The 23,413-nt window shown below is 35.4% G+C and overlaps 1 protein-coding gene across 6 annotated transcripts in view; it reads left to right on the top strand.

The window, feature by feature from the left end:
• SREK1 (splicing regulatory glutamic acid and lysine rich protein 1) overlaps window positions 1–23,413 on the top strand; it is a 54,660-nt gene that overhangs the window by 1,926 nt on the left and 29,321 nt on the right. For 2 of the 6 annotated variants that reach the window (XM_082622330.1, XM_082622329.1), the window contains exons 2-5: window positions 6,033–6,166; window positions 11,893–12,008; window positions 22,779–22,943; window positions 23,087–23,265. In XM_082622330.1, coding sequence (XP_082478456.1) covers window positions 6,033–6,166; window positions 11,893–12,008; window positions 22,779–22,943; window positions 23,087–23,265 — 594 coding nt within the window. Of the gene's footprint in view, window positions 1–6,032; window positions 6,167–8,728; window positions 11,607–11,892; window positions 12,009–22,778; window positions 22,944–23,086; window positions 23,266–23,413 lie in introns of those variants that run through there. The other 4 variants (XM_082622332.1, XM_082622333.1, XM_082622331.1 and 1 more) reach the window with 4 other exon arrangements.

The following is a 23,413-nucleotide window of genomic DNA, read 5'->3' as shown; positions in this document are numbered from 1 at the left end:
TGGGTTTGCATAAATTGGTTTTACATGAATAGATTCGGTAATACAGTTTTGTCAGAGATGCTTCATAAGGGCATGCACGTGTATCTTTACTGACTAGGCATCTCATGTATAGCTTTGAATATCTTATAACTTTGAAAGTGCTTTCAGCTATCTCTTCATTTAAGCGCTCAGAACATTTCTTAATAATTGAGAACTGTTTGGAGGAGTGCTGTATTCTGAAGGAACTGGAATCAAATAGTAAAATATTTTGTACATGATTGTAAACTAACCTTGCTTTCAAGGTTGTCATAATAAGGTGTCTCATGGGCAGACGAAGTATATCACAGAATATTCTTCATTGCCAACATAACACCACTTACATAGTTGAAAAATGCACTTGGGTGGCAATATGCTGCCAGTTATCATCTGACATTTAGTAATGGGCTGTTTTTTGAAATCAAGTGTTAGTTGCTTGGAGTTTAAAAGTCAGAGAATAAAAAAGCTCTTTACTTAAACAGTGCATTAATATAGAATTATTGTGTCACAAACTGTAATACATTTTGCAAAATTGTAACATAAATATAACACATATAGGCCAGGCAAAACCCTTGACCAGTTTTTCTTAAAGGCAGTCAGTCCCTATTCCTGTTTTTCATAAGTATTGACATGCTTTTCTAATAGCATGTTTTCTGCTTGCTCTGTAATGAAGTTGTCATAACCTGGTCCTTATATTAAAGATGTGTTTGCAGATTTGGGCCGAAATGCATAAAAATGCAATAGTGGTAGTTGTATTGAAGACAGATAATTCTATTTTGCAGTGTGTGGAGACAGTATTTTATGATTAATCTTTGGAAGCTGAGTAGCAACTCATTTGTTCTAAATTTGGAACGATATTTCTTTAATAGAATGTGAGAATAGTTTCTCATTAACATGTTAAGAATTTGGTTGCTAATATGAAAATTCAGATTTTTAAATTTAATTTTTTTTGGCATGAGGCCATGATTCAGTTTCTTTTTAAACATTAAGAATTGGTGTAAACATTCACTGTAAATATTAAAAATTCTTATTAGTGCTGCCAGATGATAAATATCCAGAATTTCTGTTTTAACTTTTTACTCAATAAGGGAATCTCATACATCATGAAAACCTTTTTACAATGGTAAGAAGTCTTTGTTGTTTTTTCAGTAAGCTTTTCATGGAGGTATAAGGAGCAGAAAAGTGCAGGGATAAGTGTATACAGCTTGTTGAATTTTCACAAAGTGAACACATCCAGCACCCGGATAGGATTCTCTGTGCCCCAGGAGTTGTCCTCTCCCCTCTCAAGTGCATAATACCCCTAGGGTAATCCTGGCCTGATTTCTAACATCGACACCTGTGGGGTTTTTTTGTTTTCTGTTTTTTTGCTTGCTGGTTTTCTTCACTTCTCTGGTCTTTAAAAGTACTAATAAGGTAAAAGCTGTCAACTAGCTAAAATTAATATAACCTATATAGTCACATCAGGAGAAATAGAGAAAAAGGTACACTGCCAGTGATCCTACCACCCTATCAGAACCTCTCTCCAGTCCTTTTTACATGCATTTATTTTAATATAGTATAATCAAAGGATTTATACACTGTTACTGTAAACTTTTTTCACTCAGCCTGTGGTAAGCATTTTTCATATTGTTGTGTTTTATTTATTGTAATATTTAAAGGCTGATGTCTCAAGTGTGTATGTGTGTTTGACATTCTGTCATTGAATTTTAGCTAGAAGTATTTGAAAAATGTGTATTTTTGATTGTCCACAGTGATTGGAGGGCCTCTGGCATTGGTGGGTAAGTGTCAATAATTCATAAGGAAGTCTTACAGAAAGGAGAATTGTGGCATCCAGACAATCACTGGAGCCCTACTGAGAAACCCTGTTATACGTTGTGTCAGTTAATATTTTCATACATAAAGCTATATACTTTGTCCATGTTTTGCATTGTATCTTTTTTGATAGATCCTCAAGAGATGTATATTAATATAATAAAGTATTGGACATAGTATTACCACATTGATTTTTTAAAAGATTGTACAGTGCCATCACCATGTTTAATGAAAAATAAGATAACCAGTTAGGGTCTAAGAAATTTAACTGGTACTCAGAAAGTTGGTTCTGTGATTTCTCCATTAAACTCCCAGTGAGAAATTCTGATTTGTTTGGAAAGTGATTGTAGAAGGTTTTATATTTAAAGAAACAAAACAAAACTTGAATTAACAAATGAGGTCAAAGTAAAATCTGCTATGTTTGAGTACTGTTACTTTCTTTAGCGGCATACATTTAGAACAAATGGAATATGTAACCCCTTTTAAAAATTAAAAGTGTAGGTCAGAGTTAAATTTGAACATGATAATCCTATTTAATTTTTTAAAAAGTAAATGTTATTTAATAGCCTAGATAAACTAGAGAGGAAGATCTAAATATAAGATTTGGTAATATACTGATTTATAAATCTGTAAATACACATTTGTTTGCTGAGATATCTGTATTCAGGCTTGCCACTGTATTATTTTAGCCTATAATATTCAAAATAAAAGTGTTACTGCCTCTGCTGAAAAGGTCATATGTTTACATTTTTTATAAAGTAAATACTGTGTTGCTTTTACTGTCTATTTTAAGGAAGGTAATTGGAGATGAAGGTGAAAAAAATTGCTTATAGCACTAGGATCCATGCTCTTACTATAATGCTGTTCAGAACAGATCAGCATCTTTTAACCAGTTTTTGGGCTTCTCAAATCCAAGTAGTGTGTGGTTTACTAACCAGGCTCACATTTCTTATTCCTGTGGATGTTTTAACTTTGAAATGATGTGGTTTTCAAGTAGGGATATTTGGAAATGTTTGTAGTTTTCAACAGTGATGATTTAGGTTTCCATCCTTTCACAAAAGGATCTGTCAATTTAGGAAATACAGTTTCAGTGGTGGCTTGTCAGGTTCTTCAAGTGCTAAAAGAGAGTATTCTTGTTGAAATTGCTAGGGCTTTAGTAGCTTTAGTTGTAATCATAGTTTTTTGTTGTTGTTGTTGTTGCAAAGGACAGAAACAGTGTTACCTAATCTAGCTCAAGAAGAGACATTATTAAAAGGAAGAGATTTCCCTGAGTAGAAGAATAAAGACTAGGCCTCGTGGGAACTGGGACTGGGAACCAGAAGGGTATCAACATCCAAGGCGACTATCTGCCTCTTCCTGTCAGGCTTTATTGTCAGCTCAGTTTGTTTCTGTGTATCTGCTCAATTTCTTTTCAGACCTATTCTGTACTCATGTGGCTTCTGGCCCAAGCCCTTACTCTAAGTGACTTTCAAGTTCATTTGGTCAGGCCACCCAAATGACAGGTTTCAGGTTGGCCAGTGAAATAAGCTCTTGTGTCATGTAGCTGATCAGTTGTGTCTGAGAGCTTGCAAGATCTGTTGAGGGTTTCACATAAGGAAACTGTGCTGAAAGTATATAGGATGTATTGGTAGCACATACAGGAGGGGGGACCTAGTCACTTTGATATTTTAAAATGGCTTTCCAGAAGACTTCGAAACTTGAGCCTTGAAGAAAAGTGGAGTTACTGTTCAAAAAGGGAGTAAGAGAGCTCATCATAGCCAAATGAAACAACATGTACAAAGATGGCCCAGATGGTTCAGGATGTGTTCTGGGAACCACAAGTATTTTTATGCCTGGATTTTTTAAATGGAAGCAAGAAGAGAAGGGTGTCTGAGGAAATTTAAGCAGTTGCATGACATGAAGAGATTTAGGGTTTAGAAAGATTACTCTGTAACAGCTTTTGTGGAAGATTGTTAATAAGGAGGAGTTGAGATTGGAGGCAGTTTGATTAGTTAGGAGCCATTGTAGTAATCCAGGTGAGAAATGATAAGGGCCTGAATGAAGGCATTGATGCTGAGAGTGTTGAAAGAATTAGTGTGACAACTATTTAGGAGGCAGTCTTCAGAGGATTTAAAGATCAATAGGATGAAAAAGAAGGAAGGGTCACGGATGGAAACAACCCACAAATCTCAGTAGTTTGACAAAACCAAGTTTATTTCTTATACTAAACTGGTGGGGTTAGGGACTCTACTCGTTGTAGTCACTCATTCTGGGATGAAGCTGATATATCAGCCACCCAACTCTTTGATGTTGCTGGTCACTGTGGCAGAGAAAAAGACGGAGCAGTGGCCCTTAAGGCTACTGAATAGGAACACATGTCAATTATGCTCACATTTAATTGGCCAAAGCAAATTGCACGGCCACACCTAACTTCAAGGAAAAAAGAAATAGAATTTTATTATGTAGCCCGAAGGAGATTTGGAAATATTTGGTGAACAGCACTAATGATGGTCACATTAACGACTTCCAGATTTCTGACTTAGATAATGTGGTAGTATCTTTAACTGAGATATGAAATTAGGACAAAGGGCAGGATTGGTGCAGAAGGAGGGTAATGAGATATGAAATTAGGACAAAGAGCAGGATTGGTGCAGAAGGAGGGTAATGAATTTAAGAATAAGTTCAGGGGTGGGTCCTGTGACTGACTATCACCCCGTGCAGTATGCCAGCAGGCACTTGGATCTGGGAATCTAGAGCTCTGGAGAGGCCTAAATTGGTGACTTGGTAATGTATAGGTGAGTTAAGTCGGGATGCAGATGTGTTTACCTCATGGCAAGTACAAGTGCTTGACTTACGTGTTGAGTAGGGGGAGGTTGTTGGAGAGGACTGGCTTGAAGCCTGAATCAGATGGCCTTAAGCAGGAAAGAATTGAGTTGGGTTGGGTGAGAAAGAGGTAGAGTTTTACTTTTATTTTTGCTACTTTAATTAGCCTGACTAGTTATGTTAATAATAATATATATAGTTTCAAGTTCTAAATGCAAATATATTTTATTATCTTAGTGTTTGGTTAATATAAATATATTTAGCCGTTAGCAAGCTGGATTTGTTGCTGTATGTACTTTTTTAATTAAAAAATGAATATTTATGGAATTACAAATTAAGTAGTACATTAAAGTGGCTTTAAAATTCTTGATTAATTGAATAATTAAGGTTGCATGAGATTTGGAATTAGATGAGTAGACATTAAGTCTCATCTTTGCCACTTACTAGGTCTAGGATTATGGTGAACTTCCTTGACCTGTTTTGTAAACTAAAGTAAATTATTGTTGCTGCACAATGCATATTTAGTATTTTTCAAATGATCTTTTTTTAGTGTGAAAAATTTAATATTTTAAAGGATTGTACATTTATGTTAAACATTAGCTGTATATTTAGTGTCTTTTTTTACTTGCTAAAGACAATTACAGACTTTAATTGAACATAACTAGGGGCAGGTTGACAAAATGATCCTTTATGAGGATAGTATATTTTGGAATCTAACACAATGGATTCATATTGTGGAAAAATTGCTTTCATCTGTTCTGTGTCTGGCTTCTTTTTCCTATAGTCCTGCCTAGATTAAATCTAGTAGGACTTATAAGAGTCTTTGCTCTTTTGCATATACAATATGTAAAATTTTGTTTGTAAAATTTTTTGTCTGGAAAATCACAATGCTGCGTAGCCTGAAGTAGGCCAGTATATGCAAAAGACCTTAATTTTAATTCCAGGTTATCTGATTGTTTCTAAGACCGTTGTGAAGTTTTTAGTGATTTAAATGCCAGGAATCACATTAGGGAGGGTTGGAAGTAGTTAGAAAATTTGAAGTCTTGAGGATTGGGGCTTTTTTATGAAATGGGATTTTGCCTATTGATGATGATGCACTGATTGGACATCCTTGGGTTAAGTCAGCTATTTTCACATTTCACTCAGATTAAGAAGGCATTAATTTAAATTTCAGGTTTTTAACAAATAAGGCTATAGGCCTGCCTAGATTTGCCTTCAGTCATTGCAGCAAATCACCATTAAAAGACTTAAGTTCTGCTATTTCATGTCCTAATGATCCTTAGCAACAAAAATTCCTGTCTTGATTGTAAGATTATGTAAAGATATAAGTAAGAAATTTAAATGAAAACGACAAAACCAACTAAATGTTAATTAGTCCAATTGTTTTTCTTTTTATCTTGCAGCAACGCACCTCTTGCTTTTTCTTCCAAAGTATGTTATGTTAAGTTTCGTGATCCATCAAGTGTTGGCGTGGCCCAGCATCTAACTAACACGGTTTTTATTGACAGAGCTCTGATAGTTGTTCCTTGTGCAGAAGGTTAGTATCTCACATGTTTTTTTCAGTTATTTTAATCTCTGTCCTGTCTGTTACTACCATTGGTTTTCCTAGAAATCGGCAAGTAGATATGGTGTGTGTGTGTAAGAATGAAATTTGGAGGTGGAAAGGATTTTACGTAATAATAAAATATATTAAAATGGTTAATTTATTACTTATGTATATTTGAGATTTTATAGCTAAACATTTAAAAATTTATAAATTACTTGGCTTCTTTGGTTTGCTTTGATTTTCTGTATTCAGTTTGCAAGTTGTAAAGAAAGCTTTTTGAAATTAAAATATTAAATTGGTAGAGGACATTATTTAAAATGTGTAAATAAATAAGCATTTGCCCCTGTGTATACCTATTAATGATATTACATAAATAAAAACAGTGTACACAGTTTGCCAAGTGGGGGTTAGGTAGTAATTATGTTTAAGAAAAATATTCATAATTTAAGCTTTAAAGTATCTTCTTAAGGTAATTTACCTTAATTGTTACTGAGACCATTATTTTACATTCAGTGTAATTTGCTGTGCAACTAGAATTTACTTTTAATTTTGCTGGCTTTTTTTGCGGGGGAGGGAGGGGTGGTGGTGGTGGTGATTAATTGAAGAAAAATCATGGAAAGCAATTTCCAAAGCCTCCATCGAGGAAATAGTTGTTGAAGGTGGAAACAAGGCCAAAGGCCTTATAGTAATTCGTTAAATTTTATGACATAACCTGCTTTAAGAGCTAATTATTATTAATGCCTATTTTTTTAGTAACTTCTATTTGCAGAGCCATTCACATTCATTATACTAGGCTGTGCTGAATTTGACAGTTCTGGTGTGTAATTAACTTTTATTCAGAGCACTGACTATGACATGTGTACATGGATTTTAGAATTGGGTTATTATAATATAAATGTGTTTAAAATATATTTTCACTGGTGGCTGGTGGTAACTGTTTTACAACATAAAAATTTTACCTGAAACAATTTAAGGAGCTTTCATACGTCATGTTTTAAAACTTTTTTTAGAAACCAGGCTCACATTAAAATACTGTATAATAAACAGTTTGCTGCACGTTCAAGGTTTTATGCATATTTCAGAATGCCTGTTCTGGGATGTCAAAAACATTAGTCAGATACAGTGAGTATTACTCTGTTATTTTTGATGTCCCAGAATAGGACATTCTGGATTTTTTCAGATAAATTTGAAAGTATTTTTCCCATGTCTAGGGGTTAGAGTGGGGTAGGGAGAATAAAATAAATAATAATGAATATAGTAGAATAAATAAAAAATGAATTAAAGTTAATTATTTGCTCAATCTGTCTTTATCTACTAATCTGTAAGGGGACAATGACCCCAAAATTGGAGAACAAGGTGAGAAAAGAGCTGGTAATGATTTAGTTCTGTATACCAAGTTCATACCAATTTCATACCAAGTAAACTGCATGGGAAAAAATAAATCAGGTAGAAGTTTTACTAAATGGGAGTGTTAATTGTATCAAAAAATTATGCCACCAGCAGCACAGTATCTTGTGTGAGTTTAGCTTATTATTGAACTGGAAGGAAAAATTTTGTTAGTGTTGCTCTGTTGGAACCTTGCTATATTCCCATAAAATTTTTCATATATTGAGAAGTGACCATGGTTTGTCATAAATGTTCAAGATTATGGGCATGTAGAGGTTCCTTTTTGTTTGTTTGTTTTACTTGATAGAAATAAATAAATGCACATTTATTATAATGGCTTTTGAATATTTTTAGTATTAACAAACAGACAAAATTTCGCTATTTTTGAACGTGAAAATTCAAGCATATTTTTATTCCAGTTTAGTTGTAAGTATTTTAGAACACTAACCTATAAAATAATTTGTATTGGAAAAACAGATACACATTTTTCATTAAATACAACAAAAATGAATTTATAGAACCTGAAGAATGTCACAGTGAGCTGTTAAAAGATCTGATTATGCACTGCAAGCAAAGTAATAATGTATTGTTGTGTTAAAAAAGATAGCAAAGTGACTTTGAAATAAATCAAAGGAAAGAGTTCCAGTGGAGTAAGTTCTGTAAGAGGAGATGTGCTGTGGTGCTGTAAGCAGTCTTCTGTTTACTTCACTGATTGTATTCTTTCCTTGATGTTATAGAAACAGCATTATGAAAGAAGTGAGAAAACCATAGAAAAAAATTGTAAGAAGTTTTTTTCAGTTTCTTTCAATTTGCTGTTTCTTTTTAAATGCAGACAGTAGTACTGTGAGATCCTAAGCCATTTAAGTAATGTTTGATGTGTAATAGTTTCGTACATATTAAGCATTAGCTATTGTTGATAAAACATGCCACTTCAAAATAAAATATACTTTCATTATACTTGTCCAAATATGACCTCTTTTTGTTGTTGCGTGCATCTCAGATTTCTTTTTATAAATGTTAACACTTAGAAAAAGATAAGGTCAAACATAATAAGGGTGTCAGCCTAATCATCAGTCATAAGTTTATGTCCACATTTTCTGGTAGATGGATTTTGACTATTAATTTGGTTTTGTATGTTTTCTCTATGTGATATTTGTGCATTATTAGATGACTAGACTGGCCAAGGCAGACCTGTTACACTTGCCTGAGTTAGGCATTGTTTGCCATGCCACTAAACCTGCCGTCAAGTGAAACCTTCATTGGGGAAATGAGATCGGAGTCTGAACCGCAGAAGATGGACGCCCTGTCTCTGTTTTTTATTGTTTTACTTTAATTTCATTTCTTTTTCTTTATTTTGTCCCTTTTTTTTGTTTTTGTTTTTGTTTTTGTTTTGTTAAATCTCTTTCACTTTAACTTGTGAGCTGGTTTTCCAGTTCTTTGTAAATGGTATTCCATTAAGGGTTCATAACATTGCATTGCAAATTATATTGGGAGATGATTAGTAGAGCTCATCCTTAACATAAAATAAATTTTCACAGTAAATTAGGATATGGTTTCCTGAAGCTCAATGCTAGTCTTAATTGGTGTTTATAAACTGATTAGGTACATTTTGTTCCCAAAACACTAAAACACTGATGAGATTCTTAGGAACACGTTTTGATCTCAGTGTAACATTTTTGCAGTTTTCTCCCAAGTCTGCATCTCTCATAAAGACCAACTGATAGCTTCAAATTTTCGTCCTCCTCCCTTAGAATTTTAGGCATACAAAATCATCAAGGAAAATAAGTAAATTTCTTATAACATTCTGGGGGTAGAGGACAAGAGGAGACTTTTCACTTTTATGATATTTTTTATAGAAAATAGCATTTCTTTGATTTGAAAACACTTTTAATTGCCTACGTGGGGAATGGATATTTGAGAAACTGTTGAATACTTACACTTGTGTGTGTATTTTTTTGCCTGAATTTTTTTGTTGAAAAATGTTCAGAGATTACTCGTTTCTAAATGGATTCTGAGATTAGGATGAGTGAGAGACATTGTTTTTTCTCTCAGTTGTCTTTGATGAGTACAGTTTGGGAAAAATGCTAAATGCTTATTTGTTTTATACTTTTATACACTCATAGTATTTGGAGGGTATATTTGGTAGAATTCTATCTTGGAAATTAAGCAATGGAACTTTTTTCTTAAAGTATCTTTAATGGTAATTAGAATAAGTAAAAAATATTGTGCTTTTAGTTAGACTTAATACTTGTAATAGTTTATTATACTGTGAGAGACAGTGAGAGGCAGACAACCTCCTGATACTATTTTTAAGCCAACACTGAATGACTTTATTATGTTAAGTAATCAACTTTTGGCCTGTATTGAATACCCGTTTTGTTTATGTGGTCTTTCATGTGGATAGTTTTGCTTATTTAATGGACAGGTAATATTAAATTGGGGACATTACTAGATTGGAACTCTTTATTTGTTTTTTAGGTGCATAAATTAGGGTAGTGAAGCATAGGGTTTGTACCTTAGGACCTCAGTTGACTTATCAAGATGTGTACAGGTTTTACAAATATTAAAAAAGTAATACTTATTTTTAACAGATAAAGCAGGTCTGATAGTGATGTAAATAGTATATGTGAGTATACAGATAAATGTCTTAATGCTAATAACTAATAAATACAAAATAAATTATTGTTATTTGATGTCTTCAGTAAGGCCTTCCCACCTTTTAATCTTCATGCATGTTAAAATCAGTGCTTATGCAGAATTTACTGAAATAATAAAATGACTTTGTTTTTGAAATTAGTAAATTAAGGTAATATAGACTTAGATGTTGCAAAGCTTAGAAATAAGTAGGCATTTGCTACAGCTAATAAAATGTGATTTCTGTATTTGTATAAATAAGGTGTAACCACTACTTAAAGCAAGTTTTAAAATTCGTCTTGAATTCCATCCATGTTTAGAAATATATTCAGATAATTTTTTTAGAGATTTATCCCTGCACATGTGGTTGTGTTAAGTAGAATTTTTACCACTGAAACCCCACGTGGTGCTTTTTTGAAAATTTACTCCATACGCTATTTTCAATTTGGCGTGACTTTGTACTTTAAATTACTTTTGAAGAATTCATAATGGAAACGTGTAGCCAAATACCACATAATTATGAGTAGTTCTGAAATTGCTATACGTAGTCAACTTTTTAGAAATTTTCTTTTTGGGAAAGTTGAGAGAAAGGACCAGAAAAAATGTGTGAAAGTCACAGTCCTTATCAAAATTAATTGATTAGAATTCAGTAATTAAATGTGGCAAATTGATAGACTTAATTCAGAGTAAATTTTCATTTTTTTAGTCATAGGGATTTCTTTTTCTTAGTGTCTAGGGTTATTTTAATGTTATTGTTGTTATTATTAGGCACTTAGGACGCTTATAAGCAAGACTTAGGCATTAACCACCCCTCTTCAGATAAGTATACATAAATCGGTTCTAAAAGTCAGTAATTTAAGAAGTTTCCTGAAACTAGGGGACTTTTTTCTGTTAGTCATTTTCAAAAATGTTAGCAGTTTCCCAAGGCATATTCTTTGTGGAACTGGATTCTTTTAGTCATCTCTGTCATTGTTGGTGAGATGCCTTATTAACTGAATGGGTGTAGGCTTCCTTTCCAACTGAAGCTGATTACATGTGGTAGGCTTTTGTTTTTTTCTGTCTACTTGAAATTAAATGGGATCTTTTGGAAGGTTATCAAAATTGTTTGCATCACAAGTAGGTAGTTTCAATTAACAGGATAGGGACACTCAGGAACAGATTTCAATTCGCACATATTTGTTTTTTTCTTTTTCTTTTTTTTGACTAATTTGGTTATTTGCCATTTCTGGGGATTAAACTTTAAAAAATGTTCTTCTTTTCTGTATCTGATGTTCTGTGTGCTATTAGTGATGCAGCCAACACGAACGGTTGTCATGTGTAACACAACTTTCGATCACCGCGAAAACACCGTCCTGGGAAAGCGTCCATGCTTGATATCGTTTGGTTCATGAACATTAAGTTTCCAGTACAGGTGACCCATAGCTCAAAGTGTTAAATAATTGTCTACATTATTCAATTTTTAAAATAATATTCCATTAATGAGATTGTTAGTCTTTGAAGTTTTGCTCACTTTTATTTTTCCTAGTAGAGCAGGGTAAAAGGAAAGACTTAAGTTCTTATTTATTTCTTTATACGGATCTGATAGATAGATTCATTTATTATTATTATTTTTTAAGTGCAAGGGTAATTGTAAAATCATAGTATAAAGTTTGTGTGGTGTTTCTGCTTTCTGTAATGTTTGGAACTTGCCTCTGCAGGTAAAATCCCAGAGGAAGCCAAAGCTCTCTCTCTATTGGCTCCTGCTCCAACCATGACAAGTCTGATGCCTGGTGCAGGCTTGCTTCCCATACCAACTCCAAATCCCTTAACTACAGTAAGTATGATACACCCTCTTCTAAAGGGAGTGATCATTTAACTGTGTAATTGGTTGAATAAAGAGCTTAGAAAGTTTTTTTTTTTTTTAAGAGCTTAGAAAGCTATTTTAAGCTATTTAAGCTATTTTAAGTATTTGTGTTTTTAAATGGAGAGGATTCAAAATGTCTGCTTAATTTTTTCCCCATGTTACTGACTTGAACTGCCTTTTGGAATTGCTTATGAAGTAATTGGGGATTCATTTAAATTTGAGAACTGAAATATATTATTCATTAGAAAATCAGTTATCGAAATTCAGCATTTTAGATAGCATAGGGAATTGGAGAATCTAGGTAACTATATTTCCCAGTTCAGGAGGACTAAATCCATTTGAAAAATTTGAAATAATTTACACCATTGGTAATGGGAAAAATATCTCAGAGGAGCATTTGTCTGATACTGAGAAAATGTAACATGGTAAAAACATGGCAAAAATATTTTTCATTAGCAGAATTAAATAGTAATTTAATGCCTCATTTGTGATTTCCAAGTGGTGTCAAAAAGATTTGCTGTTATTGGGTTCTTGGTTTATATAAAAGATTCTGGTCATTTATTTTAAATAAGAGTTATTTTTCTTCAAAAATAAACCCAAGACAAATACAGAACTCACATTAATTGAAAGCTGTGTTTTACTTTGTGGTACTGGGTTCTTAGGGAGTGAACCAGTAAACTTTATGATTATAGTTTATCCAAGTTATAAAAGTGGTTTTTGAAACTTGGAAGTGCAAAATATTAGGATTTTCACACGGCACTGTTCTGCTGGAGACCTGTATTGTGATCCATGGGAGGAAAATGCCTTTTATTTTTTATTTTATTTTAATATCTTTATTGGAGTATAATTGCTTTACAATGTTCTGTTTCTGCCATATAACAAAGTTGTGTTAGTTTCTGCTGAATTAGCTATATGTATACATATATCCCCATATCCCCTCCCTCTTGCATCTCCCTTCCACCTTCCCTATCCTACCCCTCTAGGTGGTCACAAAGCACCAAGCTGATCTCCCTGTGCTATGCAGCTGCTTCCCACTAGCTATCTGTTTTACATTTGGTAGTGTTATATATGTCAATGCCACTCTCTCACTTCGTCCCAGCTTACCCTTCCCCCTCCCCGTGTCCTTAAGTCCATTTCTCTACGTCTGCATCTTTATTCCTGTCCTGCCCCTAGGTTCTTCAGAACCATTTTTTTGCTTTTTTACATTCCATATATACGTGTTAGCATACGGTATTTGTTTTTCAGTTTCTGATTTACTTCACTCTGTGTGACAGACTCTGGGTCCGTCCACCTCACTACAAATAACTCAATTTCATTTCTTTTTATGGCTGAGTAATATTCCATTGTATATATGTGCCACATCTTCTTTATCCATTCATCTGTCGATGGACACTTAGGTTACTTCCATGTCCTGGCTATTGTAAATAGTGCTGCAGTGAACATTTTGTACATGACTCTTTTTAAATTATGGTTTTCTCAGGGTATATGCTCAGTAGTAGGATTGCTGGGTCGTATGGTAGCTCTGTTTTTCGTTTTTTAAGGAACCTTCATACTGTACTCCATAGTGGTTGTATCAATTTACATTCCGACCAACAGTGCAAAAGGGTTCCCTTTTCTCCACACCCTCTCCAGCATTTATTGTTTGTAGATTTTTTATTTTTTTTTTTGCGGTACACGGGCTTCTCACTGTTGTGGCCTCTCCCTTTGCGGAGCACAGGCTCCAGACACGCAGGCTCAGCGGCCATGGCTCACGGGCCCAGCTGCTCCGCGGCATGTGGGATCTTCCCGGACCGGGGCACGAACCCGCATCCCCTGCATCGGCAGGCAGACTCTCAACCACTGCGCCACCAGGGAAGCCCTGTTTGTAGATTTTTTGACGATGGCCATTCTAACTGGTGTGGGGTGATACCTCATTGTAGTTTAGATTTGCATTTCTTTGATGATTAGTGGTGTAGAGCATCCTTTCATGTGTTTGTTGGCAATCTGTGTATCTTCTTTGGAGAAATGTCTATTTAGGTCTTCTGCCCATTTTTGTTTTGGGTTGTTTGTTTTTTTGATATTGAGCTGCATGAGCTGCTTGGATATTTTGGAGGTTAATCCTTTGTCAGTTGCTTCATTTGCAAATATTTTCTCCCAGTTTGAGTGTTGTCTTGTCATCTTGTTTTGGTTTCCTTTGCTATGCAAAAGCTTTTAAATTTCATTAGGTCCCGTTTATTTTTGTTTTTATTTCCATCTCTCTAGGAGGTGTGTCAAAAAGGATCTTGCTGTGATTTATGTCATAGTGTCTGCCTATGTTTTCCTCTAAGAGTTCTATAGTGACTGGCCTTACATTTAGGTGTTTAATCCATTTTGAGTTCATTTTTGTGTATGGTGTTAGGGGAGTGTTCTAATTTCATTCTTTTACATGTCCCTGTCCAGTTTTCCCAGCACCACTTATTGAAGAGGCTGTGTTTTCTCCACTATATATTCTTGCCTCTTTTATGAAAGATAAGGTGACCATATGTGTGTGGGTTTAACTCTGCACTTCCTTCCTGTTCCGTTGATCTATATTTCTGTTTTTGTGCCAGTACTATACTGTCTTGATTACTGTAGCTTTGTAGTATAGCCTGAAGTCAGGGAGCCCGATTCCTCCAGCTCCATTTTTCTTTCTCAAGATTGCTTTGACTTTTTGGGGTCTTTTCTGTTTCCATACAAACCGTGAAATTTTTTGTTCTAGTTTTGTGAAAAATGCCATTGGTAGTTTGATAGGGATTGCATTGAATCTATAGATTGCTTTGAGTAGTATAGTCATTTTCACAATGTTGATTCTTCCAATCCAAGAACATGGTATATCTCTCCATCTGTTTGTATCATCTTTAATTTCTTTTATCAGTGTCTTATAGTTTTCTGCATACAGGTCTTTTGTCTCCTTAGGTAGGTTTATTCCTAGGTATTTTATTCTTTTTGTTGCAGTGGTAAGTGGGAGTATTCCCTTAATTTCTCTTTCAGATTTTTCATCATTAGTGTATAAGAATGCAAGAGATTTCTGTGCATTAATTTTGTACCCTGCTACTTACCAAATTCATTGATTAGCTCTAGTAGTTTCCTGGTAGCATCTTTAGGATTCTCTATGTATAGTATCATGTCATCTGCAAACAGTGACAGTTTTACTTCTTTTCCAATTTGGATTCCTTTTATTTCGTTTTCTTCTCTGATTGACGTGGCTATAACTTCCAAAACTATGTTGAATAATAGTGGTTAGAGTGGGCAGCCTTGTCTTGTTCCTGATCTTAGTGGAAATGGTTTCAGTTTTTCACCATTGAGAGTGATGTTGGCTGTGAGTTTGTTGTATATGGCCTTTATTATATTGAGGTAAGTTCCCTCTATGCCTACTTTCTGGAGGGTTTTTATCCTAAAGGGTGTTGAATTATGTTGAAAGCTTTTTCTGCACCTGTTGAGATGATCATATGGTTTTTATCCTTCAATTTGTTTATATGGTTTATCACATTGATTGATTTGTGTATATTGAAGAATCCTTGCATTCCTGGGATAAACCCCACTTGATCATGGCGTATGATCCTTTTAATGTGCTGTTGGCTTCTTTTTGCTAGTATTTTTGCAACTATGGTCATCAGTGATATTGGCCTGTATTTCTCTTTTTTTGTGACATTTTAGTCTGGTTTTGGTATCAGGGTGATGGTGGCCTCGTAGAATGAGTTTGGGAGTGTTCCTCCCTCTGCTTTATCTTGGAAGAGTTTGAGAAGGATGGGTGTTAGCTCTTCTCTAAATGTTTGATAGAATTCGCCTGTGAAGCCATCTGGTCCTGGGCTTTTGTTTGTTGGAAGATTTTTTATCGCAGTATCAATTTCAGGGCTTGTGATTGGTCTGTTTATATTTTCTGTTTCTTCCTGGTTCAGTCTCAGAAGGTTGTGTTTTTCTAAGAATATGTCCATTTCTTCCATGTTGTCCACTTTATTGGCGTATAGCTGCTTGTAGTAATCTCTCATGATCCTTTGTATTTCTGTAGTGTCAGTTGTTATTTCTCCTTTTTCATTTCTAATTCTGTTGATTTGAGTCTTCTCCCTTTTTTTCTTGATGAGTCTTGCTAATGGTTTATCAATTTTGTTTATCTTCTCAAAGAACCAGCTTTTAGTTTTATTGATATTTGCTATTGTTTCCTTCATTTCTTTTTCATTTATTTCTGATCTGATCTTTATGATTTCTTTCCTTCTGCTAACTTTGGGTTTTTTTCTGTTCTTCTTTCTCTAATTGCTTTAGGTGTTAGGTAAAGTTGTTTGTTTGAGATTTTTCTTGTTTCTTGAGGTAGGATTGTATTGCTATAAACTTCCCTCTTAGAACTGCATTTGCTACATCCCATAAGTTTTGGGCTGTCTTGTTTTCATTGTCATTTGTTTCTAGGTTTTTTTTTTTTTTTTTTGCGGAACGCGGGCCTCTCACTGTTGTGGTCTCTCCCGTTGCGGAGCACAGGCCCTGGACGCGCAGGCTCAGCGGCCATGGCTCACGGGCCCAGCCGCTCAGCGGCATGTGGGATCCTATCGGACTGGGGCACGCACCCTTGTCCCCTGCATCGGCAGGCAGACTCTCAACCACTGCGCCACCAGGGTAGCCCTGTTTCTAGGTTTTTAAAAATTTCCTCTTTGATTTCTTCAGTGATCTCTTGGTTATTTAGTAGTGTATTGTTTAGGCTCCATGTGTTTGCAGTTTTTACAGTTGTTTTTTCCTGTAATTGATATCTAGTCTCATAGCGTGGTGGTTGGAAAAGATGCTTGATATGATTTCAATTTCCTTAAATTTACCAAGGCTTGATTTGTGACCCAAGATATGGTCTATCTTGGAGGATGTTCCATGAGCACTTGAGAAGAAGGTGTATTCTGTTGTTTTTGGATGGAATGTCCTATAAATATCAATTAAGTCCATCTTGTTTAATGTGTCATTTAAAGCTTGTGTTTCCTTATTTATTTTCATTTTGGATGATCTGTCCATTGGTGAAAGTGGGGTGTTGAAGTCCCCTACTATGATTGTGTTACTGTAGATTGCCCCTTTTATGGCTGTTAGCATTTGTCTTATGTTTTGAGGTGCTCCTGTGTTGGATGCATAAATATTTACAATTGTTATATCATCACCTTGGATTGATCCTTTGATCATCATGTAGTGTCCTTCTTTGTCTCTTGTAATAGCCTTCATTTTAAAGTCTATTTTGTCTGATATGAGAATTGCTACTCCAGCTTTGTTTTGATTTCCATTTGCATGGAATATCTTTTTCTATCCCCTCACTTTCAGTCTGTATGTGTCCCTAGGTCTGAAGTGGGTCTCTTGTAGACAGCATATATACGGGTCTTGTTTTTGTACCCATTCAGCCAGTGTGTGTCTTTTGGTTGGAGTATTTGATCCATTTTACATTCAAGGTAATTTTCAATATGTATGTTCTTGTTACCATTTTCTTAATTGTTTTGGGTTTTTTATTTTAGGGCTTTTCCTTCTCTTGTGTTTCCTGCCTAGAGAAGTTCCTTTAGCATTTGTTGTAAAGCTGGTTTGGTGGTGTTGAATTCTCTTAGCTTTTGCTTGTCTGTAAAGTTTTTAATTTCTCTGTCGAATCTGAACGAGATCCTTGCTGGGTAGAGTAATCTTGGTTGTAGGTTTTTCCCTTTCGTCACTTTAAATATGTCCTGCCACTCCCTTCTGGCTAGCAGAGTTTCTGCTAAAAGATCAGCTGTTAACCTTATGGGGATCCTTTGTATGTTAATTGTTGATTTTCCCTTGCTACTTTTAATATTTTTTCCTTGTATTTAATTTTTGATAGTTTGATTAATATGTGTCTTGATGTGTTTCTCCTTGGGTTTTCCTATATGGGACTCTGCGCTTCCTCAACTTGATTGACTCTTTCCTTTCCCATATTAGGGAAGTTTTTGACTATAATCTCTTCAAATATTTTCTCAGTCCCTTTCTTTTTCTCTTCTTCTTCTGGGACCCCTATAATTAAAATGTTCGTGTGTTTAATGTTGTCCCAGAGGTCTCTGAGACTGTCCTCAATTCTTTTCATTCTTTTTTCTTTATTCTGCTGTGTGGTAGTTATTTCCACTATTTTATTCTCCAGGTCACTTATCTGTTCTTCTGCCTCAATTATTCTGCTGTTGACTCCTAGAGAGTTTTTAATTTCACTTATTGAGTTGTTCATCATTGTTTGTTTGTTCTAGGTTCTTTTTAAACGTTTCTTGTATTTTCTCCATTCTGTTTCCAAGATTTTGGATCATCTTTACTATCATTACTCTGAATTCTTTTTCAGGTAGATTGCCTATTTCTTCTTCATTTGTTTAGTCTGATGGGTTTTTACCTTGCTCCTTCATCTGTGTATTTCTCTGTCTTCTCATTTTGCTTAACTTACTGTGTTTGAGGTCTCCTTTTTGCAGGCTGCAGGTTTGTAGTTCCTGTTGTTTTTGGTGTCTGCCCCCAGTGGGTAAGGTTGGTTCAGTGGGTTGTGTAGGCTTCCTGGTGGAGGGGAGTGGTGCCTGTGTTCTGGTGGATGAGGCTGGATCTTGTCTTTCTGGTGGGCAGGTGTGTTTTGGGGTGTCTATGAACTTATGATTTTAGGCAGCCTTTCTGCTAATGAGTGGGGTTGTGTTCCTGTCTTGCTAGTTGTTTTGCATAGGATGTCCAGAACTGGAGTTTCCTCGTAGTTAAGTGGAGCTGGGTCTTAGCGTTGAGACAGAGATCTCTGGGAGAGCTCTCACCGATTGCTGTTACATAGGGCTGGGAGGTGAAAGTGGTCCAGTGTCCTGAGCGCGGCTCTCCCATCTCAGAGGCTCAGGCCTGATACCTGGTCAGAGCACCCTGTCAGCCACGTGGCCTGGTATGTGTGGAGTCTCTTGTCTTTTGCGAAGTGTGAGGTCTTCTCCCAGTGTTTAGTAGGTGTTCTGTAGGAGTTGTTCCACATGTAAATTTATTTTTGATGTATTTGTGGGTAGGAAGATGATCTCCAGGGCTTACTCCTCCACCATCTGAAAGGTCCTGATCTGTAAATGGTTTTTAATTTAACATCTGATCATTTGAATTGGGCTTTCTAAAAATTTTATTTTGGGTATGTTTTGGTATATTTTAAGATTAATTCCTGGATCATCATCTTTTTTTTCCCCCTCCTCAGAAAATATTGTCTTGCTATCTTGAAAATTTTTAGGTTTTATTCATCAAGAATAGAAAGTTTTTATTATTTAATTTGTTGCTGTGAGGGGAAATGATTCCTTTTAATTCAGCTGTAGTTATGCATTTTTATAAAACTTAATTCATGAGGAATAATTTTAGGTAGAAAACAGGGGAAAGGTGGCCCGTGATTTGGCTCCTAGCTACCTCTCTGACCTTTTTTTTCCTACTTGTTTTCCTGGCTCCCCTCTATTTCAGTCTTATTGGCTTTGTTGATCTTTGGATATGCCAAACATATTTCTGTCTTAGGGCTGTTGTACTTATTTATCCTCTGCCTAGAACATTTCTTTTCCAGACATTGAAAAGGTTTACTCTTTCATAAGAGTGAAACCTTTCATGAGGTTTCTTTCTATTTAAAAATCACATCTCCAGGGAGGCCAAGGTTTCTATGTCAGAAGGCAAAAGTTTTATATCGGGAGTCAGGTCATCTTTACCTCCTCAAAGACTGAAAGGGCAACTTAAGTATTTAGGTCCTTTAGACCAGGGCTAGACAATAGGCTAATCTGGGGCTTCCCTGGTGGCGCAGTGGTTGAGCATCTGCCTGCTAATGCAGGGGACACAGGTTCGAGCCCTGGTCTGGGAGGATCCCACATGCCGCGGAGCAACTAGGCCCGTGAGCCACGGCTGCTGAGCCTGCGCATCTGGAGCCTGTGCTCCTGCAGCGAGAGAGGCCGCGATGATGAGAGGCCTGCGCACCGCGATGAGGAGTGGCCCCCACTTGCCACAACTAGAGAAAGCCTTCGCACAGAAACGAAGACCCAACACAGCAAAAATAAATTAATTAATTAATAAACTCCTACCAACAAAAACAAAAAAAAAAGATAGGTATTGAAAATTGCCATAAAAAAATTAAAAAAAAAAAAAGAAAATAGGCTAGTCTAAAGAAGGGTAGTTGTATTGTTATAGTGCAGCCACATCCAGTAGAACTTTGTGCTATGATGGAGATGTCTGTATATCTACTATCTAGTATAGAAGCTACTAGCAATATGTGGTTCTTGAGCACTTGAAATGTGGCTAGTGTGACTGAGGCACTGAATTTTAATTAAAATTCAAATAGCCATATGTGATTGGTGATTACCATGTTAAATGACACAAGTGTCGAAGAATGGTATAGTGCAAAGAAGAGAGAGAGAGAGAGACAGGAAAAGTTTCTAAAAACAGGACTGAATGATCTTTAAATCTGAGAAACAAAGGAGTTGGATTAGATGATTTGGAAAGGCCCATTAGAGATCTATAATTGTATGTCCCAGTGGAGAAATTTGTAGGTCAAAGGGATTGACAGCTGGGAATACCAGGAGAGGCCTGTTTTAAATCCATGCAAAACTGACAAATAATAATACTCATATTTGTGATATAGCTTAATTGTATGTAATAATTCTCTTGCACAGTAGAAAAAAATTTAAGGTATGACCCTCAATCATCTGTGAATGTTAGACTATCAAAGACATGGTAGGGGAAAAAGGAGTGTGATTAGACGCAACATGTGGAGAGAGGCTAGGTCATTCACCTGTTTTGAACTAAGGTATTTTCTACAACATTATAACTTGAAATGGTGACAGCAAAAAATATAAGATCTGTCAGTAGCAAGATACCACAGATGGTAATAAAACTATGAAGAAAAAAAACAGAGTGATGTAGTAGAGAGTAAATGAGGCTCTACATAAGGTGAGGGAAAGCCTCCTGGAGAGGGTGATTGACCTGGCGGTTGAAGGATTCAGCCAGCAGAAGCTAGGGGAAGAGCTTTCTAGGGCAGAAGGAATGCCAAGTGAGAAACCCTAAAGTGAGAAAGACTTGTGTGTTCCAGGTGCAGAATAGTTGTGAAGGCAGGGTGGCGGGGTGGGGGGGGCAGCAGGGTAGTAGGTGTTTTGAGATTGGAGGGATAGATAGGGCACTGATGATGTAGGGCTATTTAGGCCACAGAAGGAAGTTTGAATTTTATTCTAAAGGGTTTTAAGCGGGGGTAAAACTTGATTTGACATGTTTTGAAAAGATCACACATGGGTTGCTATGATGAGCATAAGTGATACTCATTTCATAAACTAGTATTTTCACCTTTAGGAAGTGTTATTACTTAACATTTGTTAAATTTTAGTAGTTTTGCAACAATATAACAATATATAGTCAGTTAACTTATTTGCCTTAAATTGCAAAAGTGGAAATGAAAGTTGCAGTTTTTTTTTTCGTTGAAAAGTCATGTGAATCCTGCAAAATTTTCCATTTTTAAATTCTGAGATCTATCTTTTCAAGTTTAAATTCACATTAAAAATGTGTTTCTTAATGCTTGAACTAAAAACTGATTTTAGTAACGTTCTGAAAGATCATTCAAAGGTTTTTATGTTTTTCCTACCATAGTGTAAGTAAGGGTTTAATATTTTAGGTTTCTTTTCTTAGGTAAACTTTGTCCCTGTTTTAATTTTAGTCTGTGCATGGTGGTACCCTGGTTTTACCACTTTAGCTGAGTATCTTTGGGAAAATTATTTTCTGTAAGACTTTGTCTTTATCTGTGAAATTGGTGTAATAGTAATATCTATCTCTTAGGGCTGTTCTGAGAATTGAGTTAATAACCTAGCAAAAATTAGGTGCTTTGATTATTGTTAAGCATTAGGAATTCACAGTGTTGTTGAATGCCCGAGGTACAGTTGATTCTCATTATTTGTGAATTCTGTATTTGTGAATTCACATACTAGCTAAAATTTATCTGAAATCTCAAAATCAGTACTTGTGGTGCTTTTGTGGTTATTCATCAACACAAATAGAATGAGGAAAAAATTGAGTTGCTTGATATGTTCATTCCCAGATGAGTTCAAACAGAGCAACACTCTGCCTTCTTATTTCAGCTCTGATGGTGTAAATACCTTTTTTGTGTGTGGTGTGTCGAGTGTCATGTTTTTTGCATTTTTGTGCTTTATGTTGGTGGTTTTGCTCTTTAAATTGGTCCCCAGCATAGTGCTAAAGTTCTGTCGTGTTCCTAAGTGTTGTAAGCCTGTGATGTACCTTACAGAGAAAATTCTTACGTAAGATAAGGTTCATTCAGGCATGAGTTGATCATGCTGCTGGTCATGAGTTTAATGTTAATGAATCAATAATATATACTAACTAAGGTATTTTTAAACAGAAGCACACATAAAACAAGGTCATATATTTATCACTTGATGAAAGTGTTATGACCAGAGGCTCATAGGAACCTAGCCCTGTGTTTTTTCCCTAGGAGCAGCGATTTCAGTATTTAATAATTCAGTCTTCATGGCAAACGTTATTGGACATAAGTACTACAGATAATGAGAATGGACTGTTTGCTTTTAGTGTCTAGTTTAGAAGTAATTAAAGTACCCAGATAGTTAAGAAATATGTTGTATTTCTAATTACATTGAAAACTACTGTGACCTTACTCTGAATAATTCAGATATATACCTGGCTTAAATTAGGAGTCCCTAGTCTCTTTCCATTCTTACTGAGTTGATCAATATTCTTCAAGATTAGAGAATGGTAATTTTTGACACTAATAGAAAATATCTGCTCTGTTTTTTTTTTTTAATTTTTTTATAGCTGGGTGTTTCCCTTAGCAGTTTGGGAGCTATACCAGCAGCAGCACTAGACCCCAATATTGCAACACTTGGAGAGATACCACAGCCACCACTTATGGGAAATGTGGATCCTTCCAAAATTGATGAAATTAGGAGAACAGTCTATGTTGGCAATTTGAATTCCCAGGTAACTAATATAAGAAGAAATTGAGTGGTGGGACCTCTTATTCCTTTCCCTTTCTTAAAAATCGTATCAATTGATAAAGTAGTATTTACCTGATTTTTTTAAAGAAGAATATACTTTATTAAAGTGTTACTTTGTTTCTTCAGACAACAACAGCTGATCAGCTACTTGAATTTTTTAAACAAGTTGGAGAAGTGAAGTTTGTGCGGATGGCAGGTGATGAGACTCAGCCAACTCGGTTTGCTTTTGTGGAATTTGCAGACCAAAATTCTGTACCAAGGGCCCTTGCTTTTAATGGAGTTATGTTTGGAGACAGGCCACTGAAGTAAGAAACACTAAACAAAGAAATTTTAATGATTTTGAAAAAATTTTGTGGTTTTGATGTAATGCAGTTTTTTTTTTCTTTTTAATAGTAATTGGCAATTTGTGGAAAGGAAGACTTTGTGTTAAGTATAAATGAAACACATGAGATA

The sequence above is a fragment of the Mesoplodon mirus genome (assembly GCF_964341445.2).
Source record: "Mesoplodon mirus genome assembly, chromosome: 5".
Lineage (NCBI taxonomy): Eukaryota > Metazoa > Chordata > Mammalia > Artiodactyla > Ziphiidae > Mesoplodon > Mesoplodon mirus.
The sequence above is the reverse complement of the archived record's forward strand: the minus strand, read 5'-3'. Positions and strand labels throughout refer to the sequence as shown.